Here is a 23,678-nt window from a genome sequence, read left to right on the forward strand (position 1 = left end):
TCTTCAGCCCTATCACTCTGCCTCTGGACCAGTCGCAGCAGATGGAGATATATATATATATATATATATATATATTCAGATGCTGACTTCATTTTTTCTGTGTGTAAAATTGCAACTTTCCAATAATGTTATGACTGGCAAACTCCTCAAGCAATATTGAGGACTCCAATCACTAGAATCCAATAACCAAAATAATATAATAAAACTGTGAAGGCAGAAGTGAGGAACATCTCCTGTTGATGGAGCAGTTGAAGGGAGGTCTGCGTTGATGGCTGTGGTGATTCATTTGTGTTCCAAGACTTTTTCGGTGTTTTTCACTTCCTGTTCATCTTTCCACGGGAACTGTAGAATTATTTTATCAAATTCTTTCCCCTCCTCAATGTTTCTGTTGTTTTTCACTCCTCCGGAAGTGCAACTTCCTACTTTTCATCTGGAATCATTCTTCTCAAATACCCCTTAGTTTTACCTTTAAAAAGAAAGGTCTGGCCGGGCACGGTGGCTCACGCCTGTAATCCTAGCACTCTGGGAGGCCGAGGCAGGTGGATCGTTTGAGCTCAGGAGTTTGAGACCAGCCTGAGCAAGAGCGAGACCCCGTCTCTACTAAAAATAGAAAGAAATTATCTGGCCAACTAAAAATATATATAGAAAAAATTAGCCGGGCATGGTGGCACATGCCTGTCGTCCCAGCTACTCGGGAGGCTGAGGCAGGAGGATCGCTTGAGCCCAGGAGTTTGAGGTTGCTGTGAGCTAGGCTGATGCCACGGCACTCTAGCCTGGGCAACAGAGTGAGACTCTGTCTCAAAAAAAAAAGAAAAAAAGAAAGGTCTGTTGGTGGGAAAGTCATATAATATGTACCTCTAATGTTTGGCTTCTGTTGCTTAACAAAATTTTTTTGAGATTCATACATGTTGCTTCATCTGTCAATAGTTTATTCTTTTGCTTTTGCAGTAGTATCTCATTGTATGAAATACCAGAGTTTGTTTATCCATTCTCTTGTTGACAGGCATTTGGACCGTTTCCAGTTTTTGTTATTACGAATAAACGCTTGTGAACATCTTGTACAAGTCCTTTTGCGGAGACATGTTTTTATTTATCTTGAGTAAATCCCTAGGAGTGGAATTGCTGGGTCATAGGTTAGGTATGTGTTTTGCCTTATAAGAAACTGCCAAACCATTTTCCGCAGCGGTTGTACTATGTCACATCCCCATCAATAAGGTATGATGCTTCCAGTTTTTCTACGGCCTCTCAAATATTTCGTGTTGTCAGTCTTTTTAATTTTTTCCATTCGAGTGAGTGGTTATGAAGCCGCCTCTCATTGTGGTTTTAATTCATATCTCCCTGCTGACTAAGCATTAAGCACAGTTTCATATGCTTATCGGCCATTTGTCTTGTCAGTTTTAAAGACATTTATTTTGCCTGGAGGTTCTAGGACGTTTTGGATCCGTGGCTTGAAGTCTTTTTATCAGTTTTTAAAAATTATCAGTCATCACCCCTCCAAAGATTGCATCTGCCCCGTTCCCTCTCTCCTTCCAGCATTACACGTAGACCTCGCTGCATCCTCCGTGTCTTTACCCTCCACTCTAGTTTCTTTCCCTTTGTGTCTCCTCTCTTCATTCTGGATGTTTTCCTCTGTTCCGTCTTTCCATTCACTAATTTTTATTTCTCCAACTGAGCTCTTCCTTTTCAGGTATTGTCATTTTCCACCTGTCCGCTGGTTCTTTTTTTTTCCTACTGTTGCCAATTTTCTGCCAAAATTCCAATCTTATCTTTTTATCTCCTTGAACATAATGAACACAATTCTCTTAAAGTTTCTGTCTACACCAGTCTGTGGAATCCCTGTGGGTCTGTTTGTATTGCTGGTTATTTCTGCTGGTTTTTCTTCATGTGGTCCTGTCTCTTTGTATGTCTGGTTATTTTTATTTGTGTGCCAGACATCGTATTTGCAGATTAGTATGTAGAAATATTTCGAGACCTGGGATGATGTTGTTTTCCTCCACAGAGGATTTATGTCTACTTCTTCCAGGCTTCTAGGGCTGCAAGGAGTCTAGGATTGCCTTAATCCAGTATCGGCGATTGAGATTATTCAAAACTCAGTTGCCGTCTCTGTATGGCCCTGTGTGTTTCCTGTTTACCATTACTTCTAAAGTGTAACACGAAGTTGCCCCAAATCACACCAAGGGGGAATTCACCAAACCCACTCCCCTTGGCAGGTGTCAGACCTCAATCTCTGTACCCCTGGCCTTGTGAGGCTAATGAACAAACCACTCAGCTTCTCCGCAAACTCCCCGGCCTAGAATAAAGTGACCCCATAGCCTCCCAGGCTTCCATCCCCTCCCACATCCTGGCTGGAAATTCTTCACTATCTTGACAGCCCTCCGGGGCCTTCGGGCAGACGTTCGGACACTCTGTCCCACTTTTCTGGTTGCCCCCAACAGGACAGTGAGTTTGTCCTTATAAGCTGACCCACCGTTGTGCAAGACAAAATCTACCAAGGGAGATTTTTATCCAAAGTCCAAGTACTTTAGAAAGAGGTCATTAATAAGGATCATCTTGAGCTCAGATCCACAGAATGACGAACGGGGACTTCTCCCCAGCTTTGAGAACAGCCCTCTTATTTTCTGGCTGAGGAAGTCAAGTCCCGCGTCAGGAGCAGAGCTGGGCTGTGCGTTTTGGGTCGTCGGTTTCCAGACGTGCGCTGTGTATTCTATCTCCAGGAACTGGCGCCAGCCCTGAATAAGGTCCCTGAAAATGACCTCACCTCTCCCTGAAACCTGAAAGTCATGTCGATTCAGCAAGAGGCTTATGCAACCCACGGTTGCCAGAGGCCCTTTGGCCTCTCCTCATGTCCATAAATGACACGGAAGTGACCTAAGCGTGACCGGTCATCACAGACTCTCCAAACTAACAGCACAGCCTAAAAGATGGGGTCGTGCTTTAAGTCAGACAACCCCAAAATGGGTCATTCCAGGACACCCAGTCTCTGGCTCTGTTGCTAATTCCGTCCACTCTGATTTTTAGTATGACTGACTTCCGACTCTGCCGGGCCTCCCCCGGAGCGATTCCCTGCCCGACCCCAGCCTGGGGCAGGTCAGGGGAGTGGCCACCGGGTGCCAGCGAGCTCCTTAGGGAGCGGGATTTCTCAACAGCTTCCAGCAAACCTGCTCTTCCACCTTCGCTGGGTGCAGGGTGTTCTTTCTGGTCACTTTTTCTCTCCAGCAGCTGTGTTTACATTTCCCAGTTGCCACAGGTGCCCGAAAGAGGGCCCTCTCCTCAGCCACCTGCCTCTGGGGCCCTGGAACCAGGAGCTCTGCTGCCAGACCCCGGTGCAGAGAGGGGCACGTCCCTCTGAGCATCACAGCAGAGTTCCCCGGGGCTCAGAGAGGGGAGGCCACTTTCCCAAGGCCACACAGCTTGGTGGAGCCGCGGCCGGCTTCAGGTCTACCACTTGCCATGGCGGCCCCCCCTTTCCGGAGTCCCCTCCTCTCTTGGAGCTGTGGTCTCGACCCCCTTCAAATGTGTTGAGCTCTAAGGGAGGGAGGGTCATGGGATGCTGATAAGAGTAGTCCCCTTTCGAAACAGGCTTCTGTTTTCATTCAGGACTGTTTCTTGGGGTAGCAGAAGCTGGCCGAGTTCAAACCGTTTGCGTCTGTCTCACCTAAGGAACCGCTTTAAGCCTCAGGGTTTCTGTAAAGGCCTTAGGTTTTGCCCCCAGGGGACACATGTCCAAATCTGGAGATATCTGTGGTTGTCACACTGGGGGTGCTCCTGGCATGGGGAGGGTGGAGGCAGGGACGCTGCTCAGAACCTGCAGTGCCCAGGACGGCGCCACCCCAGAGAACAGCCAGCCCCAGTGGCCGCAGTGCCCGGGGAGACCCTGCACTATGGGGTGTTAAATGTCCAGCTGTGGATCAGGTGCCTTTAGGATTTTACAAACGTAATCGTCCAGCCGGATTTGCAGACGGAGCCCTAGACTTCGCCTCTCCCCACTGGCGCGGCTGTCGGCTTTGTGTCACTTTTTCGTCTTCACCTGCCCAGCCATCGCTCAGCTGACATTTAGAGCACACCTTCCCCGCCCAGCAGGGACAGGCCACAGACGGGGGACCCAGGCCACCCACATCCCCTTGGCACCCCCAGATGAGGGCATCTGAGGGAGGCACAGCATCGTGCACGTCTGATTCGGTTTTGATGTTGTCTCATAGTCACGCACGACAGTGCCTGGGGGAGCCGGGAGAGGGTGCGTGGGACGCCCTGGGCTATTTTGCAACTGCCTGTGAGTCTACAACTGTTTCACAACAAGAAGTTAAAATACACAATGCTCAGTAAGCCTGTAACAGGTGATATTAGGGTGGGCACATATATACAAAGTAAATAGATGGTAATCTGAATATCTTACAAACATAAATAAATAAGAAATTAATAAAAAACTATATAAACACATCATGAATACAAATCAAACTACGTAATATTATGAAAAAACATACACATATCTAACATGTGTAGTAATACAAACATTATAAATACTAATAAAAGTATATATTAATAATAAATGATCTGACTACATAGTGAATGGATACTCGAGTATGTAATATATAAGTGGCATAAATATATTATACATATAGATATATAATGAGTAATAAATAAACTATAAATATCTATGAATAAATATACAATATGAATACATGTATAACATAACTATATTATAAACCAATAAGTATATAAGCAATAATAAATGACATGAATATAATGGCAATAAATAAATAATAAATAAATATGTAATGATAGAAATATGTAACTAATGAATGTATAATAAATATGAATGTATTTTAAACACAAATATATAGCAAATAATATCAATAAAATGAATCAAGATCTAAATATTTAATAAATGCATAATAAATAATATAAATATATTAATAGGTATGTATAAAACTAATATCAATTAACACTATTGGGGCAGGCCAGGCATGGTGGCGCACGCCTGTAGTCCCAGCTACTCGGGAGGCTGAGGCAGGAGGATCGCTCAAGCCCAGGAGTTGGAGGCTGCTGTGAGCTGTGATGACGCCACTGCACTCCAGCCAGGGTGACAGAGTGAGACCCTGTCTCTAAAAAAAAAAAAAATCAACATATTACAATATAGACAACTAAATAATAAGTAATGATAAACATATAATAAATGATACAAATACATAATAATAAATATATAATACAATAAGTAGCAATTCTTACCTTCTCTCCAAAATCTGTTAATTTGCATAGAGCCTCGCAGATCCCAGAGCCCGCCCCTCCCTGGCTCTGTGCGCTGGGGCAGCCTGTGCGAGGCCGGGTGGAGCCCCTCGCCCATTCTCCGGGTGTTTTTTTTTTTTTTTTTTTTTTTTTTTTGAGACAGAGTCTCACTCTGTTGCCCGGGCTAGAGTGAGTGCCGTGGCATCAGCCTAGCTCACAGCAATCTCAAACTCCTGGGCTTAAGCGATCCTACTGCCTCAGCCTCCCGAGTAGCTGGGACTACAGGCATGCGCCACCATGCCCGGCTAATTTTTTGTATATATATATTTTAGTTGTCCATATAATTTCTTTCTATTTTTAGTAGAGACGGAGTCTCGCTCTTGCTCAGGCTGGTCTTGAACTCCTGACCTCGAGCGATCCACCCGCCTCGGCCTCCCAGAGTGCTAGGATTACAGGCGTGAGCCACTGCGCCCGGCCTTCTCCGGGTGTTAAATCAGCCCCACACAGTGGCAGCTGTGCCCAGAGCAGCCCACACCGAGACCCCCTGGAGTCTCCTGCTGCCCCCAGGGCTGCCTCTCGGATCTGTCCAACGTCTGTCCCCAGACAGTGGCTAGTCCTCTAGTGTGAGAGTCAGTCCCCCACAACTCCTGGGTCCCCCTCGTGCTTGGTCTTAACTCCATGTGGCTCTGGGAAGGTCACTTTGCCTCTCTGGCCCTCACTGTCCTCCCCAGACCACGAGGCAGTCAAGCATGCTAGACAGTCCCCTTGCTCCCTTCCGACCGTGTCACCAATGTCCTGGGGAACATCCCGTCTGCTAGCTCAGTTCCATGCACGAGCCCTCGGCCCTCCCCTCCCCTTGCTCCAAAGCGAGGACACCTTTCAGCTAAACTCCGCCTCCCTGGGGGCTGAGAAGAGCTCCAGGGGGGACCCTGGCACAAGGACCATCCATGTGTGTGACCCCACGGCTGGCGGGGCTCAGGGCCGGCCAGGTTCCCCCTGGGCCTAAGAACCTTGTCCTGCCTTTGGGGAACCTCTTTGCACAAATGGCTTCTGGACGTGCAGATGCTCATAGTCGCTTTAACTGACGCTTTCAGCATGAAGGGGGCATTGGGGACCCTGAAATGGATCCAGATCTCTCCCAGTTGGTGTCAGGCAGCTGCAGAGGGGACACCTGGCAACTGCACAGGTCAGAGCCACTCTGTGACTGCCCTCACCACCGGGGTGACCGACTCACATCCCGGTGCACCAGGGACCATCCCCGTTTTAACACTGAACGTCTGTGTCCAGGGAAGCCCTTACATCCCAGGCAAACTATTTGTCACACGATCATGTCCTTGGCCACATTGCTTTCGCTTCTCCCTGGGTCTCTGTACACTATACCTGCTTTTAAAAGAAAAAAGAATTATTATTTTAAAAACCATTTCATCTCTCCTGTACTGCTGGTGGGAATACAAAATAGTGCAGTGACTTCGGAAACCGTTTGGAACAGCGTACACCTCAGGCCTAACGATTTCTCCAAGAGAAATGGAAACAGGTTCACCCAAAAACCTGTACATGAATATGTGTTGCAGGTTTGTGCACAATTGCCAAAAACCAGAAGCCACCCGGATGTCCCCCAAGTGGTGAACGGCCCCGCAGGCTGTGGCGTGTCCCTGGGGTGGAATCCCACACAGCCAGGAACAAGAACGAACTGGTGTCTGCAACACCCGGGGTGAATCGAAACGCTTCATGCCCTGGGAAAGAAACCAGACTATGCACCATATGACTCCATTTATAGAACTTTCCAGAAGAGGCAAAGCTATATGAACAGAGAACAGACGGGTGGCTGCAGGGGCTGGTTACAAAGGCGTTAGTTACCAAGGGGAGTTTCTCACTCCTCTGACTGGACTGGTGTCGCGAGTACATAAAGTGCCACCCGTTAGTCTTCCACCCGCTTTCCTTCGTGATTGATGAGGCCGCTCTAACCCATTGTTTGCCAAATTACTTCTTACACCAATTGATTAAATGTGTCCTTCACTCGCTCTCTCAACGGGACCTGGCTAAGGTATTAATATTCTAAAGAGGTTTGCTTTCAGCATCCTTGAGGCAGTGATGTTTCCTAGGTCAGTGGTCTTGGGTTTTAGTTTTATTAGTATTTGTTGTGAAGTTCTATTTTTTTTCTTTCTTTTTTTTTTTTTTTTGAGACAGAGTCTCACTCTGTTGCCCAGGCTAGAGTGAGTGCCGTGGCGTCAGCCTAGCTCACAGCAACCTCAAACTCCTGGGTTCAAGCGATCCTCCTGTCTCAGCCTCCCGAGTAGCTGGGACTACAGGCATGCACCACCATGCCCGGCTAATTTTTTCTGTATATATTTTTAGCTGTCCATATAATTTCTTTCTATTTTTTTAGTAGAGATGGGGTCTCGCTCTTGCTCAGGCTGGTCTCGAACTCCTGAGCTCAAACGATCCGCCCACCTCGGCCTCCCAGAGAGCTAGGATTACAGGCGTGAGCCACCGCGCCCGGCCTCTTTCTTTTCTTTTTTTTTTTTTTTTTGAGACAGAGTCTCACTCTGTTGCCCGGGCTAGAGTGAGTGCCGTGGCGTCAGCCTAGCTCACAGCAACCTCAAACTCCTGAGCTCAAGGGATCCTCCTGTCTCAGCCTCCCGAGTAGCTGGGACTACAGGCATGTGCCACCATGCCCGGCTATTTTTTTTTTTTTTTTTTTGAGACAGTCTCACTCTGTCACCCAGGCTGGAGTGCCGTGGTGTGATCACAGCTCACTGCAGCGTCCAACTCCTAGGCTCAAGCGATCCTCCTGCCTCAGCCTCCCGAGTAGCTGGGACTGCAGGCGTGCGCCACCACGCCCAGCCCTAAATCCTTATATGTGGTCATAGCTACCGATCTGCGTTCGTTCTGTTGATCCAGTGCTAGGACGTAACCTATCTACGATAAAGAACATTCCGTATGATTGGCCCAATCTGGGTATATTTCCATCTCAGTCTGCGGCTGTTTATCTGGAGCATCTCCGGGAGTGTGGGATAAGGTCTGCTCTCACCCAGTGAGTCACTCAGGGGCAGTTCTGCCCACCATCCCCAAGGGATGCTTGGCCACATCTGGAGACATCTGTGGTTGTCGTGCCTGGGAGAGCTCCTGGCGTGGGGTGGGTGGAGGCCAGGGGTGCTGCTCAGCACCCTGCGGCGCCCAGAATGGCCCCATCCCAGAGAATGAGCAGCCCCAGTGTCTGCAGGGCCGAGGTTCAGACCCCGCTCTGACCAGGTGCTGCTATTTCGCCACCCACGTGTCCTTTGGGTTTGCCAAATCCTCGCACGCGTTGCAGCCTCACCTCTCAGCTCAGACCCATTCTATTTGGGGGTGATGCCCCTCCCTCTATACGTATCACAGCTTTACTGCACATACTGCGGTGGGGGGTACCCTGGGTGCCCTTGCCTTTCAGGGCATGCGTGTGGGATTTTTCTGCACGAGGCTTAAACTCGGACGTGGTTTGTTAGCCCTTGGCTAGGAGGCCAGCCCAGAGCCTGGCAGCATCCATTGAAGTTTTATTTTTAGAGAACCTCACCCCACGTTGTTCGCCAACCTCCCCAGCCCGGAGCACCGTGCACGGAGGCGTGTGGGGAGGTGCCCCTGGGGCTGCACACAGCTCTGACCACCCCACCTCTGCCCACCGGCGTCCCCAGGCCCTGCCCGGCTGCTGAAGGCTTCCCAGGCCCTGCCTGGCCCAGCCAGGTCAGGACGCCTGGCACCGTCACGTGCCTTTGCGGGGAGGCAGCCGGTGAGGAATGTTCCCTGGGCTGACTCAGCACCAAGGCGTGTTTTGCTGGTGTTGGCTAAATTCTCGGTGGGGGGCATGGCTGCTCCCTGAGTCAGTGGCTGGCTGGTGACAGCAGCCAAGACAGGGACTTCGGGAGGCAGCTGCAGGGGCTGTGGGTGATGCAACCTCTGTCTGAGTCTCAGTGAGCACACACAGACACGTGCACGTGCAGACACACACGTATGCACGTGTGCACATATGCACAAGCACCCCTGTGTACATACACGTACACAGATGCACGTGTGCACATGTACACCAGTGTCCACGTGTGCATGCACAAATACACATGTGTGCACATATGCATCTGACACGCACACATGTGCAAGTATGTGTGCACAAATACACACATGTACACAAAGATGCATGTGCACATATGCACACTGACACACGTGCACAAATACCAGTGTGCACATGCATGTTGACATGCATACCACATGTGAGCATGTGTGCACGCACATATATGTGCGCTTACACACTGGCATATATACACATATGTGCACACATACATATACACATTCACACGTACACACACGTGCACACACAAAGGTATACATACAAACACAGACATACACACTCACACACACAAACGCAGCCCTCTCTGGCCTTTCCAGCAGGCCTGGATATAACCAGCCCGGAGGGAGCCCCTGCCACGGCGTTTGCCCAGAACAGGACCCGATGGTCACGTGGAGGCTGCAGCTCCTGGGTCCTGTGCATGTCAGATAGGGCCCCCTTGGCCTTCCAAGGAAAACAGGCCGTGCGGCCGGCCCATTTGTTCTCTATCCGTGTCTATATTTAGCGCTGAGTAATTTAGGTATTTTTAAGCCGAACCCAGGGCGGTTTTCCCTGAGTTGGATGTTTTGTGGCCGCTTTGAAGCTGTCTGTTGAATCAGAGCCCTCTGCGAGCCCACACGCGGCCCTGCAGACGGGAGACAGGCTTAGGCCTCTCTGCCCCCAACGGGGGCTGGACGTCTGCTGGAGACGCGGGAGCCGGGCGGTGTCCAAAGCCTTTTTTTTCCCCTAATTGATGCTTTTACTGAGATCCCTGTGGAGTCACATCAGTTGTAACAGAGAACACAGGGAAAGTGTGTCTCACTGACCCGGTTCTATGGTAACATTTTGTAAAACTATGGCATGACCAGACAGTGATACAACCCACCCGGCTGTTCCGATCTCTGCAGCTTCCCGCGTGCTCTGGGCTCGTGCGCCTCAAGTTCCCTCCAAGTTCGCCTCCTGGGCAGGTTCGCGCATCCAGCAGCATAGCTGAGACCCTAGCTGGTGACCTTCCTGTCGCCCTCCCTGACCCCTGGCGACCCCTAATCCGGTCTCCGTGTCTCTCGGCCTGTCGTCCTAAACACGTTATATCCAGGGAGCCACACGGCACGTCACTACTGGGATTGGCTTTGTTCCCTTGGCCCCATTCCCTGGAGATTCGTCACCGTCACTGTGTGTAATGTCGACTGCTCGTGAAGTCGGAATGTTCTGAAAATCTGAAATCTTGCCTTCACTTTTCTGTGGCCACCTAGTTCTACAGAACAGACAGCGACACCGTGAGTTATGACGGACACGGAGCGCTACTTAGTCACCTGGTTAAATGGCGGGGACAGGGGCTCTGTGCCTGGCACCCCCAACAGCACGGACACCCCTGCTGGGTCCTACTTGGTAGGGTCCCTTGACGCCGATGCTACTGACACCGGGGCAGGGTCCCTGGGGAGGGGCCGTCCTGGGCACTGCAGGTGCTGCGCAGCCTCCCTGCCTCCACCCAGCATGCCAGGGGCAGCCCTCCTCCAGTCGTGGCAACCACAGATGTCCCCAGACTTCACCCACGTGTCCCCTGGAGAGGGGCAGCATCACCCCTAGTTGAGGACCACTGAATTAAGGCTCACACAATAAATCAAAATTAGATGGAAGGAGTAGAATTTTTGCTGCCTAAAGGAACAAAAAACAATTTTCGCATAACTGAATTATATAAACAAGTAAGCATTGCTCATACTTGGCTGGTGGGACCATAACACGGTGCAGCTACTTTGAAAAACGGTTCGGCAGTTTCTTAAAAACTAAACCCGAGGCCACCATGTGACCCAGCCCTCCTCGGTGTTCATCCCAGAGAAATAGACTTACGTCCACAGGAGAACCGCGCAGGAGTGTTTGTAGCAGCTTCACTCGTGGTAGACAAAACTAGAATCGGCTCAGATGTCCTTCAGCAGGTGGATGGTTAAGCAAACTGTGGTCCCTCCACACCGTGGAGTACTGCTCGGGGGGAAAAGGAATGAGATATTGATGCCTGCAACCGCCTGGGGCGGGGGGAGCCAGTCACAGACAGGGTCTCACTCTGTCACCCAGGCTGGAGTGCAGTGGTGTGATCATAGCTCACTGCAGCCTCCAACTCCTGGGCTCAAGCGATCCTCCCACCTCAGCCTCCCGAGTAGCTGGCACTACAGGTGTGCACCACCACACCCAGCTAATTTTTCTAGTTTTTGTAGAGAGAGGGTCTCACTATGTTGTTCAGGCTGGTCTCAAACTTCTAGGCTCAAAAGCAATCCTCCCACCTCGGCCTCCCAGAGTGCTGGGATTACAGGTGTGGCCACTGCACCTGGCAACATTCTTAAAATGACAAAAGTTTGGAAAAGGAGAACACACCGGTATTTGTGAGAGATTAAGGGTGGTGTCCGGGCTGGGTGCCGCTTTCCCAGGAGGGACCTGGAGGTGGGAGGTGCTGTGTGTTTGTACCAACTTTCGGCCTGCGGGCAGCAGTAAGCTCTTTGTGAGGTTTGCTGAACAGACTGCGGGAAGGGCGAGTGAAGCACACCCAGGCCCTCCTGAGAAGGGCGACCCCCCCCAGGATGCCAAGACCTGCCTCTGTCCCGCCAGAGACACTGCCCAATGTCTGGGGACATTTGTGATTGTCACAACTGGGTAGGGGGTGCTCCTGGCATGGGGTGGGTGGAGGCCAGGGAGGCTGCAGTGTGGGGGTCACCCCAGTGTCCACAGTGCCGGGGGCAGAGCCTGGGGCAGGGCGGGGAGCAGAGAAAAAGCTCCTTCCTGTTTCCTGCCATGTCCCTCACTCCAGCCTAACCAGGAGCTGGTGCTGCTGTTTCTAGAACTCTCCTGGGAGCCCTTTATGGTCACAGCCAGGGGCACCGGCCCCAGTCGGCTACAGGAAGGGACTGGGATGTCGTGGGATGTCGTACTTAGCGGGGCTCCCTCCCGCTGGCCGGGGAGCTGGGGACACAGACGACATGGCCACTCCCCAGAGCGGGGCCACCAGGGGGCTGCGGGAGGGGGCATCCTGCCCTGCTGTCCTCCTGGGCCATCACAAGCGGGCTCACGTCCCTCTGCTCCCCCCACAGATCTCTGGACGACGGCCCCGAGCTGATGGCAGACAATGTCAGCCACTAACAACATAGCCCAGGCCCGGAAGCTGGTGGAACAGCTCCGCATCGAAGCCGGCATCGAGCGCATCAAGGTGAGCCGGGCGGGCACAGGACGAGCTGGGGCATCCCAGGGGCGCTCAGCGAATGACGGGCAGGGAGCCTCGCGGGAGGGCAGAGGTCTCGCCACCGAGGCTGTGTCTCTCGCTGTGGGACCTCGGGCCCTTCACCTAACGTTTGGCCAAACAACAAGGCACCGTGGCCTGGCCAAGTAGAATCAACTGTCCCTCCACGTATCCGCTCAGATCTCTGTTCTCAAGCACCTGTCACCCGCAGGTGGTCACTGGTTGTGGTAATTCACTAGGAAGGGGTGACCGGCCCCCAGGTGGCTCCAGCCGGGGACAGAAAGACTCGCCCCTGCTGGCCGGCAGCAGAGGGGGCTCTGGGGCCCTGAGCCCCCCCGGACCCTGTCACGCCGCTGCCAGCTGGGATCCTGCCATGAGGGGCGGGGGGTGCCCCCCACGAGGCGTCTGAATGTTCTAGAACCCCGACTGCTGGGGCAGACCTGGGCATTCAAAGCATTCCTCCGGGCTGAGCGCAGAGAAGGCCCGGTTGAAGTGGGTTTCCTCTGTGAGCGGTGCCAGCCCGGCCTGGTGGAGGGCGGTGACTCATCCCGCCCGTTTGATGTCGAGGGCTGAGCAGGGCCCCCACCCTTTGAAAGTCAGGCCAGCGGGGCTCAGGACTAGAGCCCACGCCCCCCACCGGTCCCGCCTGAGGTTTTTTTGTCCCCTCAAAGCGGCGACCAGCACCACAGAGCCTGGGCAGCGGCGGGCTGGGGGCTGAGTGCGGCGGGCACAAGCTTTCTGTCCATGCCGGGGCCACCGCGCCAGCTATTTCCAGGCTGGAGGCTATTTCTGTCCTCGAGGAGGCTGCTTCCCAAATAGATGTCTAGAAAGCGAGCCCGACCCAAGTCATCAAAGCCTGCGGCCAGCGAGCTCCCCAGAGTGGCAATTTTCTCCATCCACCCGTGGGCAGGAGTGTCCCCGGGGGCTGCCCGGCCTGGCAGGACCCTGAAGCCTGCCCGAAGGGATGCGGTCCCAGGGTCCCTGGGGTCCAAGGGAGGATGGGGTGTCTGGGGGCAAAGGCACCTTCCAGGTGAGGCAGCCAGGCTAGGAATGGTGGCCAAGTCCCGCAGAGAGAGAGTCGCCACCACGGGGGTGAGTTCCGGGGCAGAGAGACGTGTGTGTCCCCATTTGCCCTGGCCTGGGACACCCGACACCTTGGCCTCCTGCCCTGCTGGGGTGAACCGCGGGGCAGCACCTGCGGCCTCCCAGAGGCACAGCCCGGAGGACGGACAGTGTGGCCCAGGGACGGTTGGTGGCCGCAACCCATGGCAGAGGGTCCCACCCGTGAATGGGAGCGTCAGCCCCTCACTGGAGCCAGAGTCCCCCGTGGGTTCCGGCTGCGTGTGACAGGATGAAGGGCAGAGCGCCGGGTGTCGCTGTCAGACCTCCCACGATCATGTCGCATATTCAGGCGGTTCCCCATCCTGCGGCGGGCGTGGGGTGTCCGGCTGACTCGCAGGAGGGGTCCGTCTGTCCCGACTCTCGGTTCAACACGTGGCAACTCCTGGAAGAAGCTCAGCCTTCTCTTTTTTTCCAAAGTCGTTTTGCAGTTGTAGTAAAAGACACATATAAAATTTATTATTAGTGATATTTAGTATATTCACAACGCTGTGCAACCAGCACCTCTCTCTAATTCCAGAACATTCCATCACCCCAAAAGGAAGCCCGGTCCCCATCAGCCGTCACTGCTTATCCCCTTCCCAGCCCCTGGCGACCACGAATCCACGTCCCATCTCTGTGGATCTGCCTGTTGTGGACGTTTCATATAAATGGAGTCACACACTGTGTGTCCTTCTGTGTCTGGCGTCTCTCACTGAGCACGATGTCCTCAAGGTCCATCCACGCCGTGGCCTGTGTCACAGCCTCGTCCCTTTTCGTGGCTGAGTGAGGTTCCACATGTGGACGGACCACGCTGTGTTGATCCACTCAGCTGTCGCGGACACTGGGCTGTTTCCCCCCATGGGGCTGCCGCGAACGATGCCGCGGGAACCCGGGTGCCTCCTCCCTCCTCACCCTCCTTCTCCCCTCCTTGTGCCATCCACAGGTCTCCAAAGCCTCGTCGGAACTCATGAGTTACTGCGAACAGCACGCCCGGAACGACCCTCTGCTGGTCGGGGTCCCTGCCTCCGAGAACCCCTTTAAGGACAAGAAGCCTTGTATTATTCTATAGCTGTGTCTCCGCGCGCTCGGCTCCTCTCTCCCTCTCTCTGTCTCTCTCTGTCTCTCTGTCTCCGGCAGGGCATCATTCAGTGCCCAGCTCGAGCAAAACATCTCGAGTCCCCAAAACTTTTAATTCCAAAAGAAACTAAAAAAATTCCCCTGCCCAGGTGGGGTGAAATGTATCCTCCAGATTAGATGGATTTTCAGAGCCGACGACACAGCTGTCTCACGGGCCTGGCCCAAACGGGTCAGTGGCTCTGCAGCCACTTCCAGTTAAGAACAACTGAGATGCCCAAGCGACGTGGTAACAATTTTTTAAAGCTCTCAATTGCCGTTCACCTTGTGGAACCGGAGCCGGGAAGGAAAGCAGGGTGACAGTGCTGCTCACTCAGGGCACCTGTCCCCAGGGCAGTAATACCTTCACAATTGGCCACACGTGAAAGGACGTCACCAGGTTGCAGGGATTTTTTTTTTTTTTTTAAGTAGAGGTAAAACTGGGGTTGGGGGGTTGGGTGACATAATGAACTTTTTTGTAAAAAAAAAAAAAAATCTCTCCTTTCCATTTAAAAAATTGTTATTCCACACTGCTGACACCAGATTTCGGTGGCCAAACCTGTAGCTAAACCGTACGTGTCGTGCGCAGATGGATTGTGGGGCCTGGGCAGGGGCTTTTGTCGCTGATACGCACTCCGGGCTGCCAAGTGTCACTCCCCTGTGTGGCGTTTGTCACTCATCCCTTCCTGGGGACCCCAAAAGCAGATTTTCAGGACTTGTCCCCAGTGGGGGAGAGGTGGCGGTCACGGGCCCGGACAGTGTTTCGTTCTAAGCACGAGGCGTCCGCGGTCGCTGAGCGGCTTTGATCACACCCAGCTCTTCCGGGTTGTTTCCCACTTTCTCGAATCACCACGGCTGTTTTCAAACCCAAATGCCACCCGGGGAGCCCCTGCCTGGCGGGTTGAGCCGCCTTGTGCGTGGGAGTGTGCACAGTTGCCAAATTGTCTCCAAGTGACCTCAAAGGACCGTGGAGGCGAGATCCTCCGTCCCAGAGACGGAAACGCCCGCTCAGCTCTCCCGTCGTCCCTCACGCCCGATCCTTGCGGTTTTCCACCCAAGTCACAACCTGGAAGGGCTGGCTTGAGGATGAGAGACACATTTTTAGGGAGAATCAGTCACTCTTCCCAACAGCCTTGGAAATTTAAGATGTCATGGGGGGAGGGCATTTTTAAGATGACTTTGTCCCCTTTTACGACCCAGAGAGTGACAGCAGCAGGTGGCAGAAGGGAGGTGCTGCCGGCACACCCTCTGGCGCCCACCTGCATCACCTGTGGCCACACCTGAGATGGGTCCTGGGCAGCAGGGGCCCCACATAGCCCTGGACTTGGGAGGCCCCACGGAAACCAGAGTCTAAGGGCTTGTGCCCGGAGGGTTCCAGGACGGCCACCCCGGTCTTCCCTGCAGGCCGGTAGGGCCGGTGCTGGAGCCTCAGCCGACTCCCCCACGCTCCCGGTGCAGCCACCTCTAGGGGCAGGGCCGAGGTTCCCGTCTGGCCAAGGCTGGAGAGATTGGGCGGCTGCGGGTAGAGAGCAGGTGCAGGTGCAGGGGGGCGGCCCTCAACCCCCCACCCCGGGCTGGCTCCCGGAGGGATCAGACGGCAGCTCAGGCTTCTCCCGGGCTCCCAGCTCTCTACGGCCGGTCCGGGAGGGCTGGGACTCGGGGGCCCGGGCTCCACCAACCTGCTGCTGGAGCCAAAGACAGCAGCCTTCTCCCGTTGGGCTGGGGCTAGGGGGCCCGGGGCAGGCCACTCTGCCACTCCTGGCAGGAACTTGGGAAACGGGCACAAGCCTGTCCCGGAAACCCAGGGAGCGGCCCCAGCAGGGAGGCCGAGGCAGGGGCAGGCGGGGTGGTGTTAGAAGCAGGCAGCGGAGAGGAAGCCCCTGCCCCAGCTCCTCCCTTTCCAACCAACCGTCTTGGCACCTGGGAACCAAGGCGCCTCCGTTTCTCCTAGAAAGAAGCCTTAATCCCCTGAGCTGGTGTCACATCCTTGCATGGCCATCCTTCCTCTGTGGTCCCCACCGTCCCGGCCCTCTGGCCACCAGGCCCCACAGAGGACAGGAGATTTTGAGTTCAGGGTCAGTAGCACCCGAGGGGCCCAAGCCTCCCTCCTCCTCCTCTTCCTCCTCCTCCTCCTGTGCCCCCTGCCCTGCCAGGGCTGAGGGAGGAGGGGGACACAGCTGTGCCAAGCCCAGTCCCACCCGTGTGTCCCCACTGATGCGACCCCAGAGAAGCCAGCAGGGACCCCTGGGCCGAGGGAGATGATGGGGCTAAGCCCAAGCTTCCCAGTCCCAGGTGCCCACTCTGGGCTCACTGGACCGGCAGACACTAAACCCACGTCCTCCCGCCCCATGGAGAGGACCCTAGGGTCCAAGCATTCTAGGTAAACTGAGGCCCAGGGAGGGGAAGGACAGGCTGGTGTCTCCCGAGAGTCGGGACTTGGCTGCGCGTCCCTGGGTGTCCCTGCCCCCTGCCCCTCCATCTCCCACCCGCTCCTCCACCCCCTCCACCCCGGCTGTCGAGCCTGGTGACCAGGTGTCCACAGCCTCGGACCCCAGGGGGGTGGCACTTGGCAAAAGCCCGTGGGTCTCTCTCCAGCTGTTAGAGTCAATCTCTTAAGACCACATGGAGGGACGTGTTCATGCAGACCTGACACCCGATGGCACCCACTATGCTGACCGTGTGTGTGTCTCTGTCAGGGACGTCTGGCGAGAACGCGCTATGTCCAGGCGTTTTCGGGGTTTCTAGGGCACTGGCGGCGGCGGGGAGCTGTTGTGGGTGCAGCCCCGGCCCTGGCCGTGGCGGGGCCAGCATCTCTCAGCCACATGGGGGAGGGAAGAGATTTCAGGACGCCCATCCCCACACCCACCTGCACCGAAAAGAAGAAAAACGGGGCGCAGGCAGGAGGGGGAACCCAACGAGAGTTTCCCTTTCTCCTGCAGCCTGGTCTAGAGCTGCCCACGGGCCAGGTGCCAGGTGGGGGCTGCGGGGTGCACTGGTGGCCCCCCCGGGCACCCTCCCCTGCCCTCCCCGCCTCCAGGAAGGCGCTAGAATGTGCACCCCTCCCTCACCCTCCCAGAAGGTGACCCCCAGGCCAAGCATGAAGTGGCTCGGTTGTGACCTCCGGGGACACACACGGTGGCCAGCGTGGCCCGGGGTCGGGCGGAAGGTGTTTGTCTTTCTCCCTTTCTGCCAGGTCCCTTTGATGGGCCGCCAGGCCGCTCATCCATCTCCGCCAAGCTCTGGGGCCACAGGAAAAGGCTGTCGCAGCCCTCCCCGCGCAGGAGGGACCAGGAGGGGGTTTCCGGGCTGAGGTGAAGCCGCTGAACCGTCGCTCTTCCTCGAGGGGCGCTCAGAAAATAAGTCAGCCAACCTAAGAAGCCATACGCCGGGCGCTCACCGCCCGTCCCTGTCCTCGAAGGGACTCAGTCGCCAAGCGCGGTGAAGACCAGTTTCTGGCTGGTCCCACCCCATCTGCATTTCAATGTCCCGTTATCTTTATTTATTATTTTTTTAAGATTCCAGGCGTGCCGCAACCACTTTCTCCAGTGTTTTAATATCGTGTGGAATTGTTGATACGAAGTGAATTCATACACAATAAAAAGGCTCACGTTTCCTTTTCCCTGGCTCTGAGCTCTTCCTTCTCTCTCTGCGGCTGCGGCAGAGGGGAGGGGCTGGGCCGCATCATCCCCACCCCCTCCGCCACGCGGGGAGGGGGTGCTGGGAGGGGACCCGACGAGGGCACCCAGGGCTGGGGGCCGACCGCACCCAGAGTGAGGATGGACTTGCCGATTTGTGGTTAGAAAATCTAGGAGGAGGAGCTCTTTAAGGTCTGCACAAGCCTTGGTTGTGCGGCCCACAGTTTGGGGTGTTTGTGTTTTGTTTTGTGGGGGGGAAGGCATGACCCTCTTTTAAGGGCTCAAATGTGGGAAGGTTTTAATCCTGGACCTCGGGCCCCATCCTGGGCTTTCTGGCCGCCTTGAAACCATGCTGGACGGTCAAAGCCCAAGCCCGGGGACGAAGTCCAGTGAGTCAAAGCTCAATCTCGTACCGCAGTTCAGAGAGTTCAACGTTTAATATTAAAGTATTTAAATGGGTGACTGTGACTTCAGAGCAGGGAACTTTGTCAGTATAAAACAGGTGCAGATGCAACTGCATCAAAATGCTCCACTATAGATTAACAAGCTTAAGATTAGAAGGCAGTTCACAGCCTAAACATAGAATTATCGTAAGGCCCAGCAATGCCACTGGTATGTACACAAAGGGACGGGAAGTAGGATCTCAAAGGGTATCTGTGCACCTGCGTTCATGGCAGGACTCACGTGGCCAATGGTGGGCGTGACCCAAGTCCACGGATGGACGGATGGATAAACACACGTGGTCCATCCACACCCTGGAGTATCACGCAGCCATGACAAGGGATGAGGCTCTGACACAGGCCACAGTGTGGAGGGACCTTGAGGATGCCGTGCCCAGTGAGAGACGCCAGACACAGAAGGACACACAGTGTGAGACTCCATTGATATGAAATGTCCAGAACAGGCAGATCCACGGAGACCGGAAGTAGGATGGTGGGTGCCAGGGGCTGGGCAGGGATGGGGGAGTGACTGCTGATGGGGACAGCGTGTCAGTTTGGGAAGATGAGAAAATTCTGGAGGTGGATGGTGGTGATGGTTTCACAACATTCTGAATGTACTTAACACCACTAAATTATACACTTCGTTAAGATGGCAAATTTATTATTATGTAAAATTTACCACAATTTTTATTTTTATTTATTTTTTTTTTTATTTAATTAAGTGTCATCCTTGCGCAGGGGCCATGCTAATCTTCTCTGTATCGTTCCAATTTTAGTATATGTGCTGCCGAAGCGAGCACTACCACAATTTTTAAAAGGCAAAAGATTTATTCATTTTGAAGAGAAACCGGAGTATACCACAATTTTTTAAAGAGAGCTCCTGAGAATTAGAAAGGAAAACTCTGAAATTCCAATGGACAAATGGGCCCAGGATATGGGCAGGGAACAGAGGAAACTGTGTTTACTCCTAATTTATTTAAATGATGAAATTTCTCCTTTTGCCTCAAATTCATCAAGATGAAGATAAGCTTCGGTTTCTGAGCTGGCAGGAATGCAGGGAGATACAAGCCGTCACCCACTGCCAGCGGACCTCAAAGCTGGTACAGCCTTCCTGGAAAGTGCTGTAACAACTTCTCCCAAGGACACGTTCGCTTCTGAGAATCCACAGTCAGAGTCTGAAATGCCGGCAACATCCAACCACAAAGGTTCAGTCCCTTGTTGGGATGCAGTCACACACTGGGGTATTTGCAGCCTTCAAAATATTTGTGATTTTTAAAATTGAGATGTAATTCACATAGCACAAAGTCACTGTTTAAAATGTAAACGTTGTGCAACTGTCACCTCTATCTAGTTCCAGAACATTCCACCACCCCAGAAAGACACCCCATCCTCATCAACAGTCACTCCCCATGCCCTGCCTGCAGCCCCTGGCAACCATGAATCCATGTCCCGTCTCTGTGGATCTGCCTGTTCTGGACACTTCATATAAATGGAGTCTCACACTGTGTGTCCTTCTGTGACTGGCGTCTCTCACTGAGCACGATGTCCTCAAGGTCCATCCATGCTGTGGCCTGTGTCAGAGCCTCGTCCCTTTTTGTGGCTGGGTGATATTCCACTTGTGAATGGACCATGTTGTGCTTATCCATTGTGATTGGTTTTTTAAGGACACAGGAAAATGCTTATATAATAGTCATTGAAAAACCCAGGTGCAAAATTGTACACACGTTACCATCAACTGGGCTTTTTAAAGGGCACAGAAAAGAAGACACAGGAAATAGGCAAAAAAAAAAAAAAAAAAAAAGGCTTACAACTTTTTCCGGATCCCCCAAACAAAATACAATCCTTCCAGAAGTTACAGAAAACAATAGGGTATTCAAAAGTCGTCCTTAATTTCACCTCTTTCTTTTTCGTTACAAGTAAGCAAATGAAAATTTCCCTGCATGCTCTTTCATCAGAACCCATTCTCAGGACCTGTGCCCACTTCTAAGCACAGGCAAACGCTCGCGTCCCTCGGGAGAAGGTAGTGACAGGAAGTAGCATTAATGGTCCGTTTACTTCAGATTGTGTCATCTGATCCTCCCGGAAACGCTGTGAGGTAAGAGCCCTGGCTATGCCCATGGATCGTGCAGATGGTTCAGAGAAGTTAAACAACCCCCTCAAGTCCGACAGCCCGTCAGTGGCGCGGCCAGAATTTTAAGCCAGACCATGGGACTCCAGGGCTCGCGCCCAAAACTGTCGTCACTAACAGAGATCGGTACTGCCACACGCGCAGAATTGCGATGTGTTTTTCAAAACTGGGCTCACTCCATACAGACTGCTCCGAAACGAGTTTAGCTGGGGTTTTTTTTCCCACTAAACTTCATATCACCACAGCTTTCTAAGTCAGTGCATTTTCTTAATAACGACTCCAGAGTAACCTACTTACTTGTTCCCCTGTTGGTGGACGTTGAGGTTACTTCTGAGTTTCGCTATTAATACTTTTACAAACTATCTTTCAATGAAGCTTCTTATATTTATTTCTACACACACACACTTGTATACGTCTGTGTGTGTATGTGCATGAGTGTGCGTGTATACTTCTCTCTACAACGATTAGACATTTGTATTTCCGCATATAAAAATGCCAACTGCACCAAACAGGGTGGAAGAGGCAGAAGCCGGGAGGGTCCACAGTGACCCTGGGAGAGAGGAGAGACTGCCCAGAGCCACACACATCTGCCAGTAATCCCTAGGGGATAGAAATCGCAAAGCAGCGCCTGGCACTGTGGTGCACAGCTATAGGCCCCGCTACTCGGGAGGCTGAGGCAGGAGGATCACGTGAGCCCAGGAGTTGGAGGCTGCAGTGAGCTGTGATGACGCCACTGCACTCCAGCCTGGGTGACAGAGCAAGACTCTGTCTCAAAAAAATATATATTATTAAGAATTTCAAGACAATGACAGCAGGGCATGAAACCAAGCATGGGGCCTTCCCCAACATGGGGGCCTGGGTGACTCACAGGGCACACACCCGTGAGGTGGGCCTTTCTCATACACCCACCACAATACTTTTCAGACATTCTAAAAAGGGTTTGTTTAGCTTTCCTATGACAGAAAAACAGTCACAACAGATGGAAGGAAACATTTAAAACTTTATATAAGGTCCCTAGAGTAGTCACATTCATAGAGACAGAAAGTAGAACAGTGGGTGCCAGGGGCTGGGGAGGGGGTGGGGAGTGAGTGTTTCCTGGGGACAGAGCTTCAGTTTGAGATGAGAAAGTTCCGGAGATGGAGGGTGGTGACGGCTGCACAGCACTGTGAATGCGCTTAATGCCACTCAGCTGTGCACTTAAAAATGGCTAAAATGGTTCATTTTATGCTGTGTATATTTCACCGTAAAAACAAAAATAAAACAGAAAGCCTTATCCAACATTCACGCGAATGGCTAATTAAAAGGCTGGTGTCGGGGAGGATGGGCAGCAACCAGAACTCCCAGAGTTGCGGGTCGGAGTGTGAAACGGTAGCACCACTTTGGGAAAAGGTTTGGCAGTTTCTTATAACACTAAACACACACCTGCTCCATAACCCGGCAGGTTCCACTCCTGGGTGTTTCCCCAAGAGAAATAAAAACACACGTCCACGAAAAGTCCTGGGAAGAGTGTTCAGAGCAGCTTTTCTCGTAAGAGTGAAACACTGGAAACATCTCAGGTATTCGGCAACAGGTGAGTGGGTAAACACACTGCGACCCACTCATACCACGGAACGCCACTCAGCAGCAAAAAGGTACGAACCACCAGTCAGCGCTGGAACACGGATGACTCGCAGGAGCTCCATGCTGGGTGACGCAAGCCTCACACAAGAGGATCGGCGGTGACTCCGCTTACATGAAAGCCTAGAACAGGCGGGCCTGGTGCACAGCCTGCGCGGTCAGCCCCCAGAGACGTCCGTGTCCCAATCCCACAGCCTGTGACCGTGTTCCCTTACACAGGATAAAAGCCACTTGGCAGATGTGATTCAACCAAGCACCCTGCCGTGGGAAGGGTATCCCAGATTGTCCGGGTGGGCCCAGCGTCATCACAGGGGCACTTACAGGAGGGAGGAGGGAGGCAGAAGGGTCAGAGTCAGAGGCGGAGATGTGACAACAGAAGCAAGAGGTTGGAGGGACGTGAGGCCACGAGCCAAGGGATGCAAGTGGCCTCTAGAAGCTGGAATAGACTCCTGGGACTAAGCGAAGAAAAGCCAGTCCAAAAAGGCCACACGCTGTACGATTCCAACTCTATGACATTCTAGAAAAGGCAAAACTACAGAGACAGTAAAAAGGTGTTGAGGGAAGAACAGGAAGGATGGATAGGGAGGGGACAGAGGACATTCTGTACGATACTGTCATAATATTATGCCTTTGGCAAAACCCACCACCAAGAACGCACACCACGAAGAGTGACCCTCATGTAAACTGTGGACTGGGCTGGGTACAACGCAGCATGCAAACATCCCTCCATGCAAAGAAGGGTCTGTGCCACGCAGAGTGCCCACTGAGGGAGGGGCTGGTGGCCTCCCTAACTGGGCCGAAGTGGCATGCCCAAAGGAAGCACACATTGCCTCCAAAATCCAAACAGACCCATGAGGCATCGTGCCCCCTTTTTGGTGGTGGGAATTCATTTGACATCAAATAAGAGAAGGACGGCGAGAACCACACCACCTGCCTTCACACTGCACACATTTTACTTATAATAACTAGAAAGGTTCCTTCCACACTAAAGAAAAGGTAAAAGAAAGGGCTGTGGTGCCGTAAGTGCTTATCTAAGCAAAGACGTCAAACCTGTCTATCTGGACTTCTGTCTCTGACCCACTGCCAGTTTCAGATCCCTCCCACTGGGAGCTTCCCTCTTCCA

General features: G+C 53.0%; 1 protein-coding gene and 1 non-coding gene across 2 annotated transcripts in view; one reads left to right on the forward strand and one right to left on the reverse strand.

The window, feature by feature from the left end:
• Window positions 1–18,308, forward strand: part of GNG7 (G protein subunit gamma 7) — a 124,540-nt gene extending 106,232 nt beyond the window's left edge. Inside the window, exons 4-5 of the mRNA XM_069497821.1 lie at window positions 12,376–12,491; window positions 14,566–18,308. Coding sequence (XP_069353922.1) covers window positions 12,411–12,491; window positions 14,566–14,691 — 207 coding nt within the window. The 5' untranslated portion in view covers window positions 12,376–12,410 and the 3' untranslated portion in view covers window positions 14,692–18,308. The remainder of the gene's footprint in view (window positions 1–12,375; window positions 12,492–14,565) is intronic.
• A 1,195-nt stretch (window positions 18,309–19,503) lies between these two features.
• Window positions 19,504–19,610, reverse strand: LOC138381005 (U6 spliceosomal RNA). Its single transcript, XR_011232962.1, has one exon. It is a non-coding gene; the product is annotated as a U6 spliceosomal RNA (small nuclear RNA).
• Window positions 19,611–23,678: the final 4,068 nt, after the last annotated feature.

Source organism: Eulemur rufifrons, chromosome 2 (assembly GCF_041146395.1).
Source record: "Eulemur rufifrons isolate Redbay chromosome 2, OSU_ERuf_1, whole genome shotgun sequence".
In the NCBI taxonomy this organism is placed as follows: domain Eukaryota; kingdom Metazoa; phylum Chordata; class Mammalia; order Primates; family Lemuridae; genus Eulemur; species Eulemur rufifrons.